Here is a 13,274-nt window from a genome sequence, read left to right as displayed (position 1 = left end):
AACGATGTGAAACGGATTTTTAAAAAACATTGGGGGGTTTTGAAGAATGATAGGGTACTAGGTCCTGAGTTACCTAAGGTTCCCCCTGTGGTTTTTAGGGGTGTGGAACCCCTACATCTTCATATTGCTCCCAATGTTTTGGATAGGCCCAACCAACTATCTTATTTTCACAATTTGACTGGCTTCTTCCCCTGTAGAAGATGCGCAGTTTGCCGGGTTAACTCCCTTATTGGTAGGAAATTTGGTGAAATTGTTTCCACTGCTACATCCAAACAATATCAGATAAAACCCTTTATCTGTTGCTCCTCTACGAACGTTGTCTACCTCCTTCAATGTCCGTGTGGCCTACAATATATTGGCCGCACTATTAGGACATTGACAGTGAGAGTTAGGGAGCATATCAAAAATATCAAAAAGGGCTATCAATACCATAGCATGTCGAAACATTACGCAAGATGTCACAACAAAAATCCTGCAGGTAACATAATTTGGGGAATCGACAAATTCACTCCCCATTGGAGAGGAAGTCATGTCCGCCGGGAGATTTCACGTATGGAAACCCGGTGGATTTTTAATATGAAGACATACTCTCCATGGGGAATGAATATAGAGTGGGATGTAAATGGCCACATAAATAACAGTTGATTATTGACTTTTTATGCTACTGTTTTTAGATAGGTGGATTATCAACATTTATATTGCATTGGAATACATTATGGTCTTTTAAAGGCTTTTGTGTGATTATTACTTTTTATGTTATTGTTAATGGTGATGCTACTTCCGGTGTCCCCTGTGTCAGTCTTTTTATGATCCTGTCCTTGCTGACCTCGGACTTCCGGTTTAGCACATGTGTATGTTAGATTTATATGTCTACATATATTATATTATGTGTTTTTAATGTCAATTTATATGCTGATGCATAATATTTGCTGTAAGGCCAACGATCTGTGCCCCATTGTGGTCCAGCGATTTTCTCAGAAGTCCTGGGATTTTTACCGTTGTAGTTTCATCCTGATGGTTTCCGGTTTGCAGAGCGGGCTGAGTGGAACGCAATAGCGGACATTTCCGCTTTTTTCATTTCCGGCCGAGACCTTTTTATGCGTGCTGACGTCTTGGCTAGCTCCGCCTCTGATGATGTCAACTCTTTGACGACACGCGTAAGGCGACGCAGACGTTCAGCACGCTATGTTACACCGCGGTTTTTACGATATGTCATTTCACTTTTGCAAGATTGTAAGTATTGCTCTTTTATCAAAATAAACGTTTTTGTGCAGTCTACACTATTGTTCCTTTCCATCTTTTGAGGTGTCCATTACACCTATATTCGTTGTATGGGAGTGCCATAAGGTGTCATAAAGTCTGGGTTTGATCAACTTCCAGTCTATGATTTGGTTTCCCTGTGCGGACTCTCTGAGAGTGATTTGTGTCCAATTTGTCTGCTATCTGGTAAGCGGTTTGGATTATCATCACTACTGGGTGTCTATTGATCTTGACTTCAGCACTGGTGTCCGGGACTATCTTCTGGTTTTCTCCTATATATACATATTGGACAATTGTGGACTGCATTGCTTGGGACATTTGTTCCATATTTTTACATTGGCGCTGCTTTTACTCCTTTTTCTAATCAATCACGACATTTCTTCCTCATGGGGTTCAAAATAGTCTCACTCAACACAAGAGGTCTAAACCACCCTGCAAAATGGAAATCCATGTGGAGAGAAGCCACCAAACTCCAAGCTGACATAATTTGCATCCAAGAGACGCACTTCCATGCCCAACAAATTCCCAGATGTTCCCACAGAGATTCCCTCATGTCTTTTTAGCCTCCACTCCCTACAAAAAAAGAAGAGTTCTAACTGCCATCAAGAGCACATTAGCGTTTCAACTTAAGGAATAGGGATGAGCTTGAGTTTGAGTTGAAGCTAAGTTCGACTAGAACATCGGCCATTCGATCGTTTGTCGAATGACGAAAAAATGTGCTTCTTCACGGGAAATTTTAGGTTCCCATAATGCACGGCACGCGCAGCATGTTATGTGATTGGACAAAGCATGCACCCTGACCTCAGACTTTGGCCAATCAAATGATCTCTGCCATGATTGAACTAAAGGCAGGCTGCCTTTAGCCAATCATGGCTCAGGGACCAAGTATACACCCCAAACTACATAAAGGCTGCCCACGCAGCCGCAGCGTGTAGTGTGATTGTGCGGGCGAGGAGACAGGGAGAGGGACGCATGTGAGGCAGGGTGAGAGTAGCTTTTTTTGGAGTTTGTCAGACAGTGCAGAGAGACATTCCTAGCAGTGTAGGGAGGGCCAGGAATGTGTTTCAGGCAGGGAGAGATTTGTTTCTTTGCAGTTTGTCAGACAGTGCAGTGTCAGTGAGACATTCTTAGCAGTGTAGGGAGGGCCAGGAACGTGTTTGAGGCAGGGAGAGATCTGTTTGTTTGCCTTTTTTATAAGACAGTGCAACTGATTCATTCCTAGCAGGGAGGGAGAGAGATTTCTCATCTATAGGGCTATCGATTACATTACATCAGTGAGAGTATCGTTAATCAGTCACTTGCGTACATTCTATAACCACGACAGTTCCTCATCTTTAGGGCTATCGATTACATCTCATCAGTGAGAGTATTGTTAATCGGTCACTTGCGTATATACTATAACCACGACAGCTCGTCATCTATAGGGCTACAGATTACATCACATCAGTGAGAGTATTGCTAATTGGTGACTTGTGTACATCCTATAAGCAGCACAGCTCATCTATAGGGCTATAGATTACATTAAATCAGCAAGAGTATTGTTAATCGGTCACTTGTGTACATCCTATAAGCAGCACAGCTCATTTATAGGGATATAGATTACATCATATCAGTGAGAGTATTGTTAATCGGTCACTTGCGTACACCCTATAAGCAAAACAGATCATCTATTGGGCTATGTAGTGACCTAAACCAAAAACATTGTTTGAAGCTAGCAGAATCAAGGTGGAGGAATAGGATAGGCAGCATATGCAATCTTCAAGGGATGGCAGACCCTTAGCAAATTCAGTTACATCAGCATCAGGGGCTTGATAGCTCTTGTTGATCCAGGGCTAGTTCATTTTGATAAAAGTCAGCTGGTCAACAGAGTCAGTGGACAGACGCACTCTATTGTCCATCACAAAACCTCCAGCAGCACTTAACATCTGTTCTGAAAGCCCCCTGGAAGCAGGACAGGCCAGTAGCTCCATTGCATATTGAGCAGTGATCCATCCTCAAGACCTAGTAACCCAGTGGATGCTCAGCTGGAAAGGTCTCCAAGTCTGCTCTCGCGCCTAGATAATCATGTACCATATGATGGAGCAGCTGTGGAGAAGGAGCCTGTGGAACAGGCTGCTTTGGCAGCTGTGGTGGAAGGAAAACTACTGTGAACGTGGGTGTCAGAGGACAAGGAGGATGAGGACGGCTTATTGATCCACTCCACCAACTCTTCCACATGTTGTGGCTGAATAGCACGGGCAGCACTGGAAATAAAGGACGGGCGTGCCCCGCTTGGAGAGGATGCACTATGTCTACTGTGACCACCACTTTTCACAATGGTCACAGAGGCTGCTTGCCCTCTTTTCGTGGCCTGTGTGCGTCGGCCTCTCATTGTCAGCCTTTCGGACATGATGTTGATACAGATCAATATAGGGTATACACAACTGACCAATAGATATTCAATGACCTGATATGATGTAATTGATAGCCCTATAAATGATGAGCTGTCATGGTTTTAGTATGTATGCAAGTGACAGATTAACAATACTCTAACTGATGTGATGTAATCTATAGCCCAATAGATGATCTGTGCTGCTTATAGGATGTACGCAAGTGACCGATTAGCAATACTCTCACTGATAGGATGTAATCTATAGCCCTATAGATGAGCTGTGCTGCTTATAGGATGTATACGCAAGTGACATATTATCAATACTCTCACTGATGTGATGTTATCAATAGCCCTATAGATGAGCTGTGCTGCTTATAGGATGAACGCAAGTGACCGGTTAACAATACTCTCACTGATATGATATAATCTATAGCCCAATAGATGATCTGTGCTGCTTATAGGGTGTACGCAAGTGACCGATTAACAATACACTCACTGATATTATGTAATCTATAGCCCTATAGATGAGCTGTGCTGCTTATAGGATGTATGCAAGTGACCAATTAACAATACTCTCACTGATATGATGTAATCTTTAGCCCTATAAATGAGCTGTGCTGCTTATAGGATGTATGCAAGTGACCAATTAACAATACTCTCACTGATATGATGTAATCTTTAGCCCTATAGATGAGCTGTGCTGCTTATAGGATGTACGCAAGTGACCGATTAACAATACTCTCACTGATATAATGTAATCTATAGCCCTATAGATGAGCTGTGCTGCTTATAGGATGTGCGCAAGTGACCGATTAACAATACTCTCACTGATGTGATGTAATCGATAGCCCTATAGATGAGCTGTGCTGCTTATAGGATGTGCGCAAGTGACCGATTAACAATGCTCTCACTGATGTGATGTAATCTATAGCCCTATAGATGAGCTGTGCTGCTTATAGGATGTACGCAAGTGACCGATTAACAATACTCTCACTGATATGATGTAATCTGTAGCCCTATAGATGAGCTGTGGTGCATATAGATGTACGCAAGTGACCGATTAACAATACTCTCACTGATATGATGTAATCTATAGCCCTATAAATGAGCTGTGCTGCTTATAGGATGTACGCAAGTGACCGATTAACAATACTCTTGCTGATATAATGTAATCTATAGCCCTATAGATGAGCTGTGCTGCTTATAGGATGTACACAAGTCACCGATTAGCAATACTCTCACTGATGTGATGTAATCTGTAGCCCTATAGATGACGAGCTGTCGTGGTTATAGTATGTACACAAGTGACCGATTAACAATACTCTCACTGATGAGATGTAATCGATAGCCCTATAGATGAGGAACTGTCGTGGTTATAGAATGTACGCAAGTGACTGATTAACAATACTCTCACTGATGTAATGTAATCGATAGCCCTATAGATGAGAAATCTCTCTCCCTCCCTGCTAGGAATGAATGACTGGCTCTGCACTGTCTGACAAACTGCAAAGAAACGATTCTCGCCCTGCCTGAAACACGTTCCTGGCCCTCCCCCAAGGCCTAATTTTTCTGCACTTGTAGCAAGAGTATCTGCGAGGGCTTGATTACGGTGTTCGGGCACCACCAACAGCAAAGGCCCAATTTTTGGCACTTGTATAGCACATGCAATTTCAAATTTGTATGGAATTCTTACCAGCAGGTCCTGTTCCTGCTCCCAGCAAGAGTATCTGTGAGGGCTTGGTTACAGTGTTCAGGCACCACCAACAGCAAAGGCCCAATTTTTGGCACCTGCATAGCACATGCAATTTCAAATTTGTATGGAATTCTTCTCAGCAAGTCCCATTCCTGCACCCAGCAAGAGTATCTGCGAGGGCTTGGTTACGGTGCTCAGGCACCACCAACAGCAAAGGCCAAATTTTTGCACCTGTATAGTACATGCAATTTCACATTTGTATGGAATTCTTACCAGCAGGTCCCGTTCCTTCACCCAGCAAGAGTAACTGCGAGGGCTTAGTTACGGTGTTCAGGCACCACCAACAGCACAGGGCTCAATTTTTGGCACCTGAATAGCACATGCAATTTCAAATTTGTATGGAATTATTACCAGCAGGTCCCGTTCCTGCACCCAGCAAGAGTAAAAGTAAGAGTAAGCCTTCAAAATGAGGCAGTTTGATTTTCAAGGTTCGACTCCCATAGACTTCAATGGGGTTTGTTTATTCAAACAAACTTTTCCTCTGTTCTCGGTGTTCTGGTGCGAACCAAACCGGGGGGTGTTCGGCTCATCACTACTGGTTTGTTTCTCATTAACAAAAAAATAGTCCATCTGTTGTCTGATTTCTACAAAATATGCAAATAGTTCTTTCCATGCTCGAGCAATAGTTGTTTCTTTGCTAAATTTACATCTGTATCTAGTTTAAAGTGGTTGTAAAGGCATAATTCTATGCATTAAGGTAAAAATGTGTACTGTGTGCAGAAGCCCCTCACCCCCCACTACTTACCTGAGCCCTATCTCAATCCAGTGATGTGCATGAGAGCAGCTGATCTCTCAGGGCTCTTCCTCCTTATTGGCTAAGGCAGCAGTGAGAGCCATTAGCTAGATTACAGCCAATGAGGAGAGAGCAGGGGCAGGGCTGAGCCGCTCTCCGCATGTGAATGGACTCGCAGAGCAGCAGCCCGGGAGCAAGCCCGCTTGGGTGTTTCCATAACAAGCAGCTTGCTTGCACTCAGCAGGAGGGAGGGGCTAGGAGTGCCAGCAGGGGACCCGAGAAGAGGATCGGGGCTACTCTGTTCAAAACCACTGTACAGAGCAGGTAAGTGTGATATGTTTGTTATTTTAAATAAAATTTTAATATCACTTTAAGTTGAGGTGGAAGATGGAAGTTTAAAGTGGATACGCGCAAACCAATGATCTTTAGTAAGGGGACACTGTGGGGATAGTGTGTATAGAAGTTTAAATATCTTGGCTCAAAAGCCTACCTTAGAGTTTCCAACATTAGATTGTGTCGGAGTATTAGCAAAACATATCCATTTCAGATGTTTCAGAATGTTTGTGATAGATTATTACTTAATACAAAAAACATTTTAACATAAATAATGTGGCTATCCAAAACATATGACAACCTTTTCAGAGTATGAATTCTACATTTGATATGGTACAAATTCACACAATCGTCCTAACTGTGAGACAGTTTAAAACATTTCTTATTTTACAACATATATTTTACTATTCTTCGGATAATAAAATATGTTTTTGTTTCTTCTTTTGTAGAAAACTGTTTGGGAGACAAATCCTATTTCTGTCGGCTGGAAATTCTCTCTCGCTATTGTTCAATGACTGGTTATAGCAGACTCTGCTGTAAGTCCTGTAATTCGTCTCTACCTAAAAGTGACCAAAATTCTGGAAAAAATAATAGTATTGAAAATCATGCACATTCTATTTCAACCACACCACGTATTCTTTCTACACCGCCACCAACACCTGCTTACAATGTAATTGTTCCAGCAATAAATGTAACTGAAAAGCCCCAAGACAGCAACAGAGTTGATGTGCCATATAAAATCATAACACATGAGAATGAGGTTCCTAGACCAAATATCATTCCTCGAAGAAAGCACATTAATGAAAAGACCAAAAACCAGAGGATTCAACAGCTGATTGCAGAAAAATTACAAGAATCCAAGAAAAAGTTACATTAATTGCAAAGCCCATATATCTGTTACATCTCTCGCGGGACTACCAAGAAGAAATAAATGGCACAAACAAAGAATCAAAAACTTTCCTAAAGGCCATTAGTGCACTTCAGGAAATTTGCCAAATGCATATACACTGCACTCCAGGAGTGAAGTGAATTTCTTTCAAAGTGGACAAGAAACTCATCATTATTCAAACAATGGATAATGTTAAAAATTACTTAAGGTGCTTTTTGTTTTAACCAGAGTCATTTTATATACAGTTATTTTACTGGTGGTTATGTTTTGATCGTATCTCTAATCTGTTTGTAACAATGCAATGACAATTAGAACATTTTTGCAATATAGAATGTTTCCATGTGCTTCTCTTCATTGCAAACTGCACAAAGAATCTTTCATTATGGACTTTTGGTAAAGAATTTTCCTGAAAGACCAAAAACTCCTGATATGCCACAGTTTATTACAAGATTGCAACCTACTGTATCCCATTATTAAAGGTAGATCCATTAAGGGCTCCTACATATATGGGGGGGGGGGGGGGCCTATTTGTCAAACTTGAAATATTGTGCTGAGATAAACCACTTAAAGTACATTCAGAGGGCATACACTATATTGTCAAAAGTATTGGGACACCTGCCTTTACACGAACATAAACTTTAATGGCGTCTCAGTCTTAGTCCTTAGTGTTCAATATTGAGCGGGCCCACCTTTTGCAGCTTTAACTGCTTCAACTCTTCTGGGAAGGTTGTCCACAAGGTTTAGGAGTGTGTCTATGGGGATATTTGACCAATCTTCCAGAAGTGCATTTGTGAGGTCAGGCACTGATGTTGGACGAGAAGGCCTGGCTCATAGTCCCTGCTCTAATTCAACCCAAAGGTATTTTATTGGTTAATTTCAGGACCTGTGCAGGCCACTCAAATTCCTCTGCCCCAAACTTGCTCATCTATGTCTATATGGACCTTGCTTTGTGCACTGGTGCACAGTCATGTTGGAACAGGAAGGGACCATGTCTAAACTGTTCCCACAAAATTGGGAGCATGAAATGTCTTGGTATGCTGATGCCTTGAGGGTTCTCTTCACTGGAACTAAAGTGAGAAATTTGTTGGGTATGTGTGGGGAAGGTTTCTATTGAAAATATGTGTCAATGGAGGCTATCATCCCTAAAGTGGTTGAAAAGGTAGATGTTTTTTTATCTTAATGCATTAAGATAAAAAAAAAAACCCCGTGTGCAGCAGCCCCCCTCAGCCTACCTAAAACGTACCTGAGCCCAGCTAGATTCAGCGATGTTGCACGATAGATTCAGCTACCCAGGACTCTCCCTCCTCATTGGCTGAGACAGCAGCGAAGCGCCATTGGCTCCCACTGCTGTCAATCAAAATCAGTGAGCCAATGAGGAGAGAGAGGGTTCTGTGTCTGAATGTACACATGGAGCAGCGGCTTGGCTCAGGTGCCCCATAGCAAGCTGCTTGCTGTGGGGGCACTCAACTGTGGAGGGGGCCAGGAGCACAGAAGAGGGACCTGAGAACAGGAGGATGTGGGCTGCTTTGTGCAAAACCACTGCATAGAGCAGGTAAGTATGACATGTTTGTTATTTTTAACAAAAAAAATTGAGACTTTAGTATCACTTTAATATACAGTATCTCACCAAAGTGAGTACACCCCTCACATTTTTGTAAATATTTTATAATATCTTTTAATGTGACAACGCTGAAGAAAGGACACTTGGCTACAGTGTAAAGTAGTAAGTGTACAGCTTGTATAACAGTGTAAATTTGCTGTCCCCTCAAAATAACTCAACACACAGCCATGAATGTCTAAACCACTGGCAACAAAAGTGAGTACACCCCTAAGTGAAAATGTCCAAATTGGGCCCAATTAGCCATTTTCCTTTCCCGGTGTCACGTGACTCGTTAGTGTTACAAGATCTCAGGTGTGAATGGGGAGCAGGTGTATTAAATGTGGTATTATCGCTCTCACTCTCTCATACTGGTCAGTGGAAGTTCAGCATGGCACCTCATGGCAAAGAACTCTCTGAGGATCTGAAAAAAAGAATTGTTGCTCTACAAAAAAATGGCCTAGGCTATAAGAAGATTGCCAAGACCCTTAAACTTAGCTGCAGCACGGTGGCCAAGACCATACATCGGTTTAACAGGACAGATTCCACTCAGAATAGGCCTGGCCATGGTCGACTAAAGAAATTGAGTGCATGTGCTCAGCGTCATATCCAGAGGTTGTTTTTGGGAAATAGACGCTATGAGTGCTGCCAGCATTGCTGCAAAGGTTGAAGGGGTGGGGGGCCTCTCAGACTGCATCACATTGATCTGCATGGCTGTCATCCCAGAAGGAAGCCTCTTCTAAAGATGATGTACAAGAAAGCCTGTAAACAGTTTGCTGAACACAAGCAGACTAAGGACATGGATTACTGGAACCATGTCCTGTGGTCTGATGAGACCAAGATAATTTTATTTGGTTCAGATGGTGTTAAGTGTGTGTGGCAGCAACCAGGTGAGGAGTACAAAGACAAGCATCAAAATCAAAAAAAGAGGGGTTACTCCTTCTAAAAGGCCTATACAATAAGGGGGGCCATAGACCAAAGGTCTAATAAGGTAGACCCCCTTATTCACATATATACTGTTTAGTGTCCGTTAACTGGGAAACCGGATACATACCAAAAAGGAAGGGAGACAGGGGCTCTCCTCAAAGAAGTCAACTAGGGACACTGAAGAGTAGATGAATATACTTTATTAAATTGCAAAAATGAGAAAAGGTGACTCACAATGTAGACCACACCATAGTAAAACACATATAGTTTAAAAACACATTGGGTTGCTACAGCAAACAAGCATATAGGATATCATGCATGGGGTGCATATGTCTACATAGGGGAACGACCCTTCCACCAAAAGAAACATACAGTCCCAAATAGTATTCCACTTTGTAAGTCACTAGATTGAGAACAACCTAGATCCTCGATGTGATCAATAACAGCCAAAAATTTAAGAACACTGATCAAAGTAGATGATAAACGAACATTGATCCTTGGACTGACCAGTAGAGGTGCCGTAAGGCGGGCAGTTTAGGTATATAAATATATATGCAAAATCCAAACAGGGTAGACCGCTCCAGGTGAGGCTAGGATCAGGTGCCGGTCGGATCCGCAATCCAGGATAGCTTCAGACAAGAAAGAATGACCGCACTTCTGATGGATTTTCAAGGAAAGGAGTATCTTTATTCCACATCAACCAAATGGCAGGTACAGGTACACACTGTGATTGCAGGACAATTAGGTGGACGCGTTTCACGACTGGATATGTCGCTTATTCATCACCATGAATGAATAAGCGACATATCCAGTCGTGAAACGCGTCCACCTAATTGTCCTGCAATCACAGTGTGTACCTGTACCTGCCATTTGGTTGATGTGGAATAAAGATACTCCTTTCCTTGAAAATCCATCAGAAGTGCGGTCATTCTTTCTTGTCTGAATATAAATATATATGGTTAAGCAGTCCAATATAGTGGAGGCTGATTAGTCAATTTGAAACGGACACAGAGACTCTGTATATGAGGGGTAGAGATACGATACCTCCTTGGGGGATAGAGACTGTCTTAACCGGTGTAACATTCCTGTGGATCCGAGTGTTCGGGCTATGTAGCGATGAATGCTGCCCAGCCGGGTTACTTCCTCGCTGCCTCCTGTGCTCCGCTGAGCATGTAGGTGAAGCGGCGGGTTTTTGGCAAGTGGTCACTGCGGCGTGAGTCTAGACTTGCGTCCTCAATGACTATTGGGCATAGTTTCACCGGAATCCCAGGTTAATGCTGTCAGAATGACACGATGCTGACGCGTTTCACCAGCCAAACGCTGGTTTCCTCAGAGCTATGGGAGTGACCAGTCCTTTCTCTTATAAAGGCCCTTGATTAACAGCACCTTTAGAAAATTAAGACCCAAAGGTCTAGCGATGCCTGTTATTAACCACAAGATGTCCTCAGAGAGTACCATACAGATCACTACTTAGCATATCATTCAAAGCACCCGGAGGGGAGAAAAAGCTTGTAAATTCCCCTCCACTAGAATTTAAAAAGAAATACTATAAAATATATACATATAGGATATATAGGTAGCTATAAACTGTGACCACATCCCATTACTATTTTCACAAAGAGACTCCGGAAAAGAGAGGTCCTCTCCACAGACCCCCAGAAAAAACTAGTAACGGGGTCTTTAGACACTGCCCAGAAGACAGAATAGGATAAACAGGTATGTGACCGATTCCATAGAAAAAGGGAGAAAAAAGGATAAAGAGGAGAAAAATAAAGGGAACATACCAGCATTCAAAAAATATGCATTGAAAGGAATATTAAGTGAATTTGCTATGGAGCCAAGCATAGATCTCGTTTCAATTAGTTTATTCTTCCCAATATATCTGAATAGAGTGCAATATATTGGAGTGTACAGACTTATTAGTCTCTTAAGGAGATGATTCATTGGGATCTATATAGCACGTATTCCATTATATTCCAGTTTAACCACTGCCAAGAGCAGTGGAAAGCAGGATATACAAATGGACCCAACTTGTAGTATCATGGTTCCTACAGACATTTTCACTGTTGAAGAAATGGTTGTAAACTGAACTCAGTATTAAGGCCTCTTGGAACAAGGGAACCCATTTTATAGATCCAAAGTTTTTCTTTTTGCAAAAAATTGTGTCAAAGTCACCCCTTCGTAGGGGGAGTTTGAGTGCATATATGCCCCTCACTTTTAGGCCCTTGGGATTGGCATTATGGTGCTCAAGAAAATGTAGGGGTATGTTTTTTTGTCATCATTTTTCTTAATAATTGTTATATGTTCATTAATTATGACCTTTAGTTGACGTTTTGTCTTACCAATATACGTGTTGTTACATGGGCAAATGAGTTGATAGATTACCCGCGTAGACAGACAGTTAATAAAACTGTCAATCTGAAAAGATTTCGTACCATCACAGTTAACGAAAGTATCCGATTTCAGAACATATTTACAAATTGAACATCTGCCACAGGCAAACATGCCCTTTAAGGGAGGTAGCGAAGACAACCAATCTCCTCCGTCCTGTGTCCTTACAAACTCTGAGTGGATTAGAGTGTCTTTTAGATTTGTGGCCCTTCTTGCCGTGATTAGGGGTCTTCGGCCTACAATTTTTCCTATCAATGGGGACACTGTGAGAACTTTCCAATGTCTCTCAAGAATATTTTTAAGACACAAGCGTGTCTTGCCTACAGTCAAGCATGGTGGTGGGAGTGTCATAGTCTGGGGCTGCATGAGTGTTGCCGGCACTGGGGAGCTACAGTTCATTGCGGGAACCATGAATGCCAACATGTACTGTGACATACTGAAGCAGAACATGATCCACTCCCTACGGAGACTTGGCCACAGGGCAGTATTCCAACAAAACGACCCCAAACACACCTCCAAGATGACCACTGCCTTCCTAAAGAAGGTGAGGGAAAAGGTGATGGACTGGCCAAGCATGTCTCCAGACCTAAACCCTAGTGATCATCTGTGGGGCATCCTCAAACGGAAGGTGGCGGAGTGCAAGGTCTCTAATATCCACCAACTCAGTGAGGTCATCATGGAGGAATGGAAGAGGACTCCTGTGAAGCTCTAGTGAACTCCATGCCCAAGAGGGTTAAGGCAGTGCTGGAAAATAATGGTGGCCATACAAAATAATGACACTTTGGTCCCACTTTGGACATTTTCACTTAGGGGTGTACTCACTTTTGTTGCCAGCGGTTTAGACATGAATGGCTGTGTGTTGTTATTTTGAGGGGACAGCAAATTTACACGGTTATACAAGCTGTACACTCACTACTTTACATTGTAGCAAAGTGTCATTTCTTCAGTGTTGTCACATGAAAAGCTATAAATAAAATGTTTACAAAAATGTGGGGTGTATTCACTTTTGACAGATACTGT

At 42.3% G+C, this 13,274-nt stretch overlaps 1 protein-coding gene and 1 long non-coding RNA gene across 2 annotated transcripts in view; one reads left to right on the top strand and one right to left on the bottom strand.

The window, feature by feature from the left end:
* Window positions 1-7,621, top strand: part of LOC309554127 (A disintegrin and metalloproteinase with thrombospondin motifs 2-like) — a gene marked incomplete at its 5' end in the record, with an annotated part of 1,497,034 nt that extends 1,489,413 nt beyond the window's left edge. The window contains one exon of the mRNA XM_082255680.1: window positions 6,900-7,621. Within this exon, the coding sequence (XP_082111806.1) occupies window positions 6,900-7,327 (428 nt within the window). The 3' untranslated portion in view covers window positions 7,328-7,621. The remainder of the gene's footprint in view (window positions 1-6,899) is intronic.
* LOC309554128 overlaps window positions 1-13,274 on the bottom strand; it is a 63,301-nt gene that overhangs the window by 36,662 nt on the left and 13,365 nt on the right. The window lies entirely within an intron of this gene.

The sequence above is a fragment of the Pelophylax lessonae genome, assembly GCF_965119305.1.
Source record: "Pelophylax lessonae genome assembly, chromosome: 4".
Lineage (NCBI taxonomy): Eukaryota > Metazoa > Chordata > Amphibia > Anura > Ranidae > Pelophylax > Pelophylax lessonae.
The sequence above is the reverse complement of the archived record's forward strand: the minus strand, read 5'-3'. Positions and strand labels throughout refer to the sequence as shown.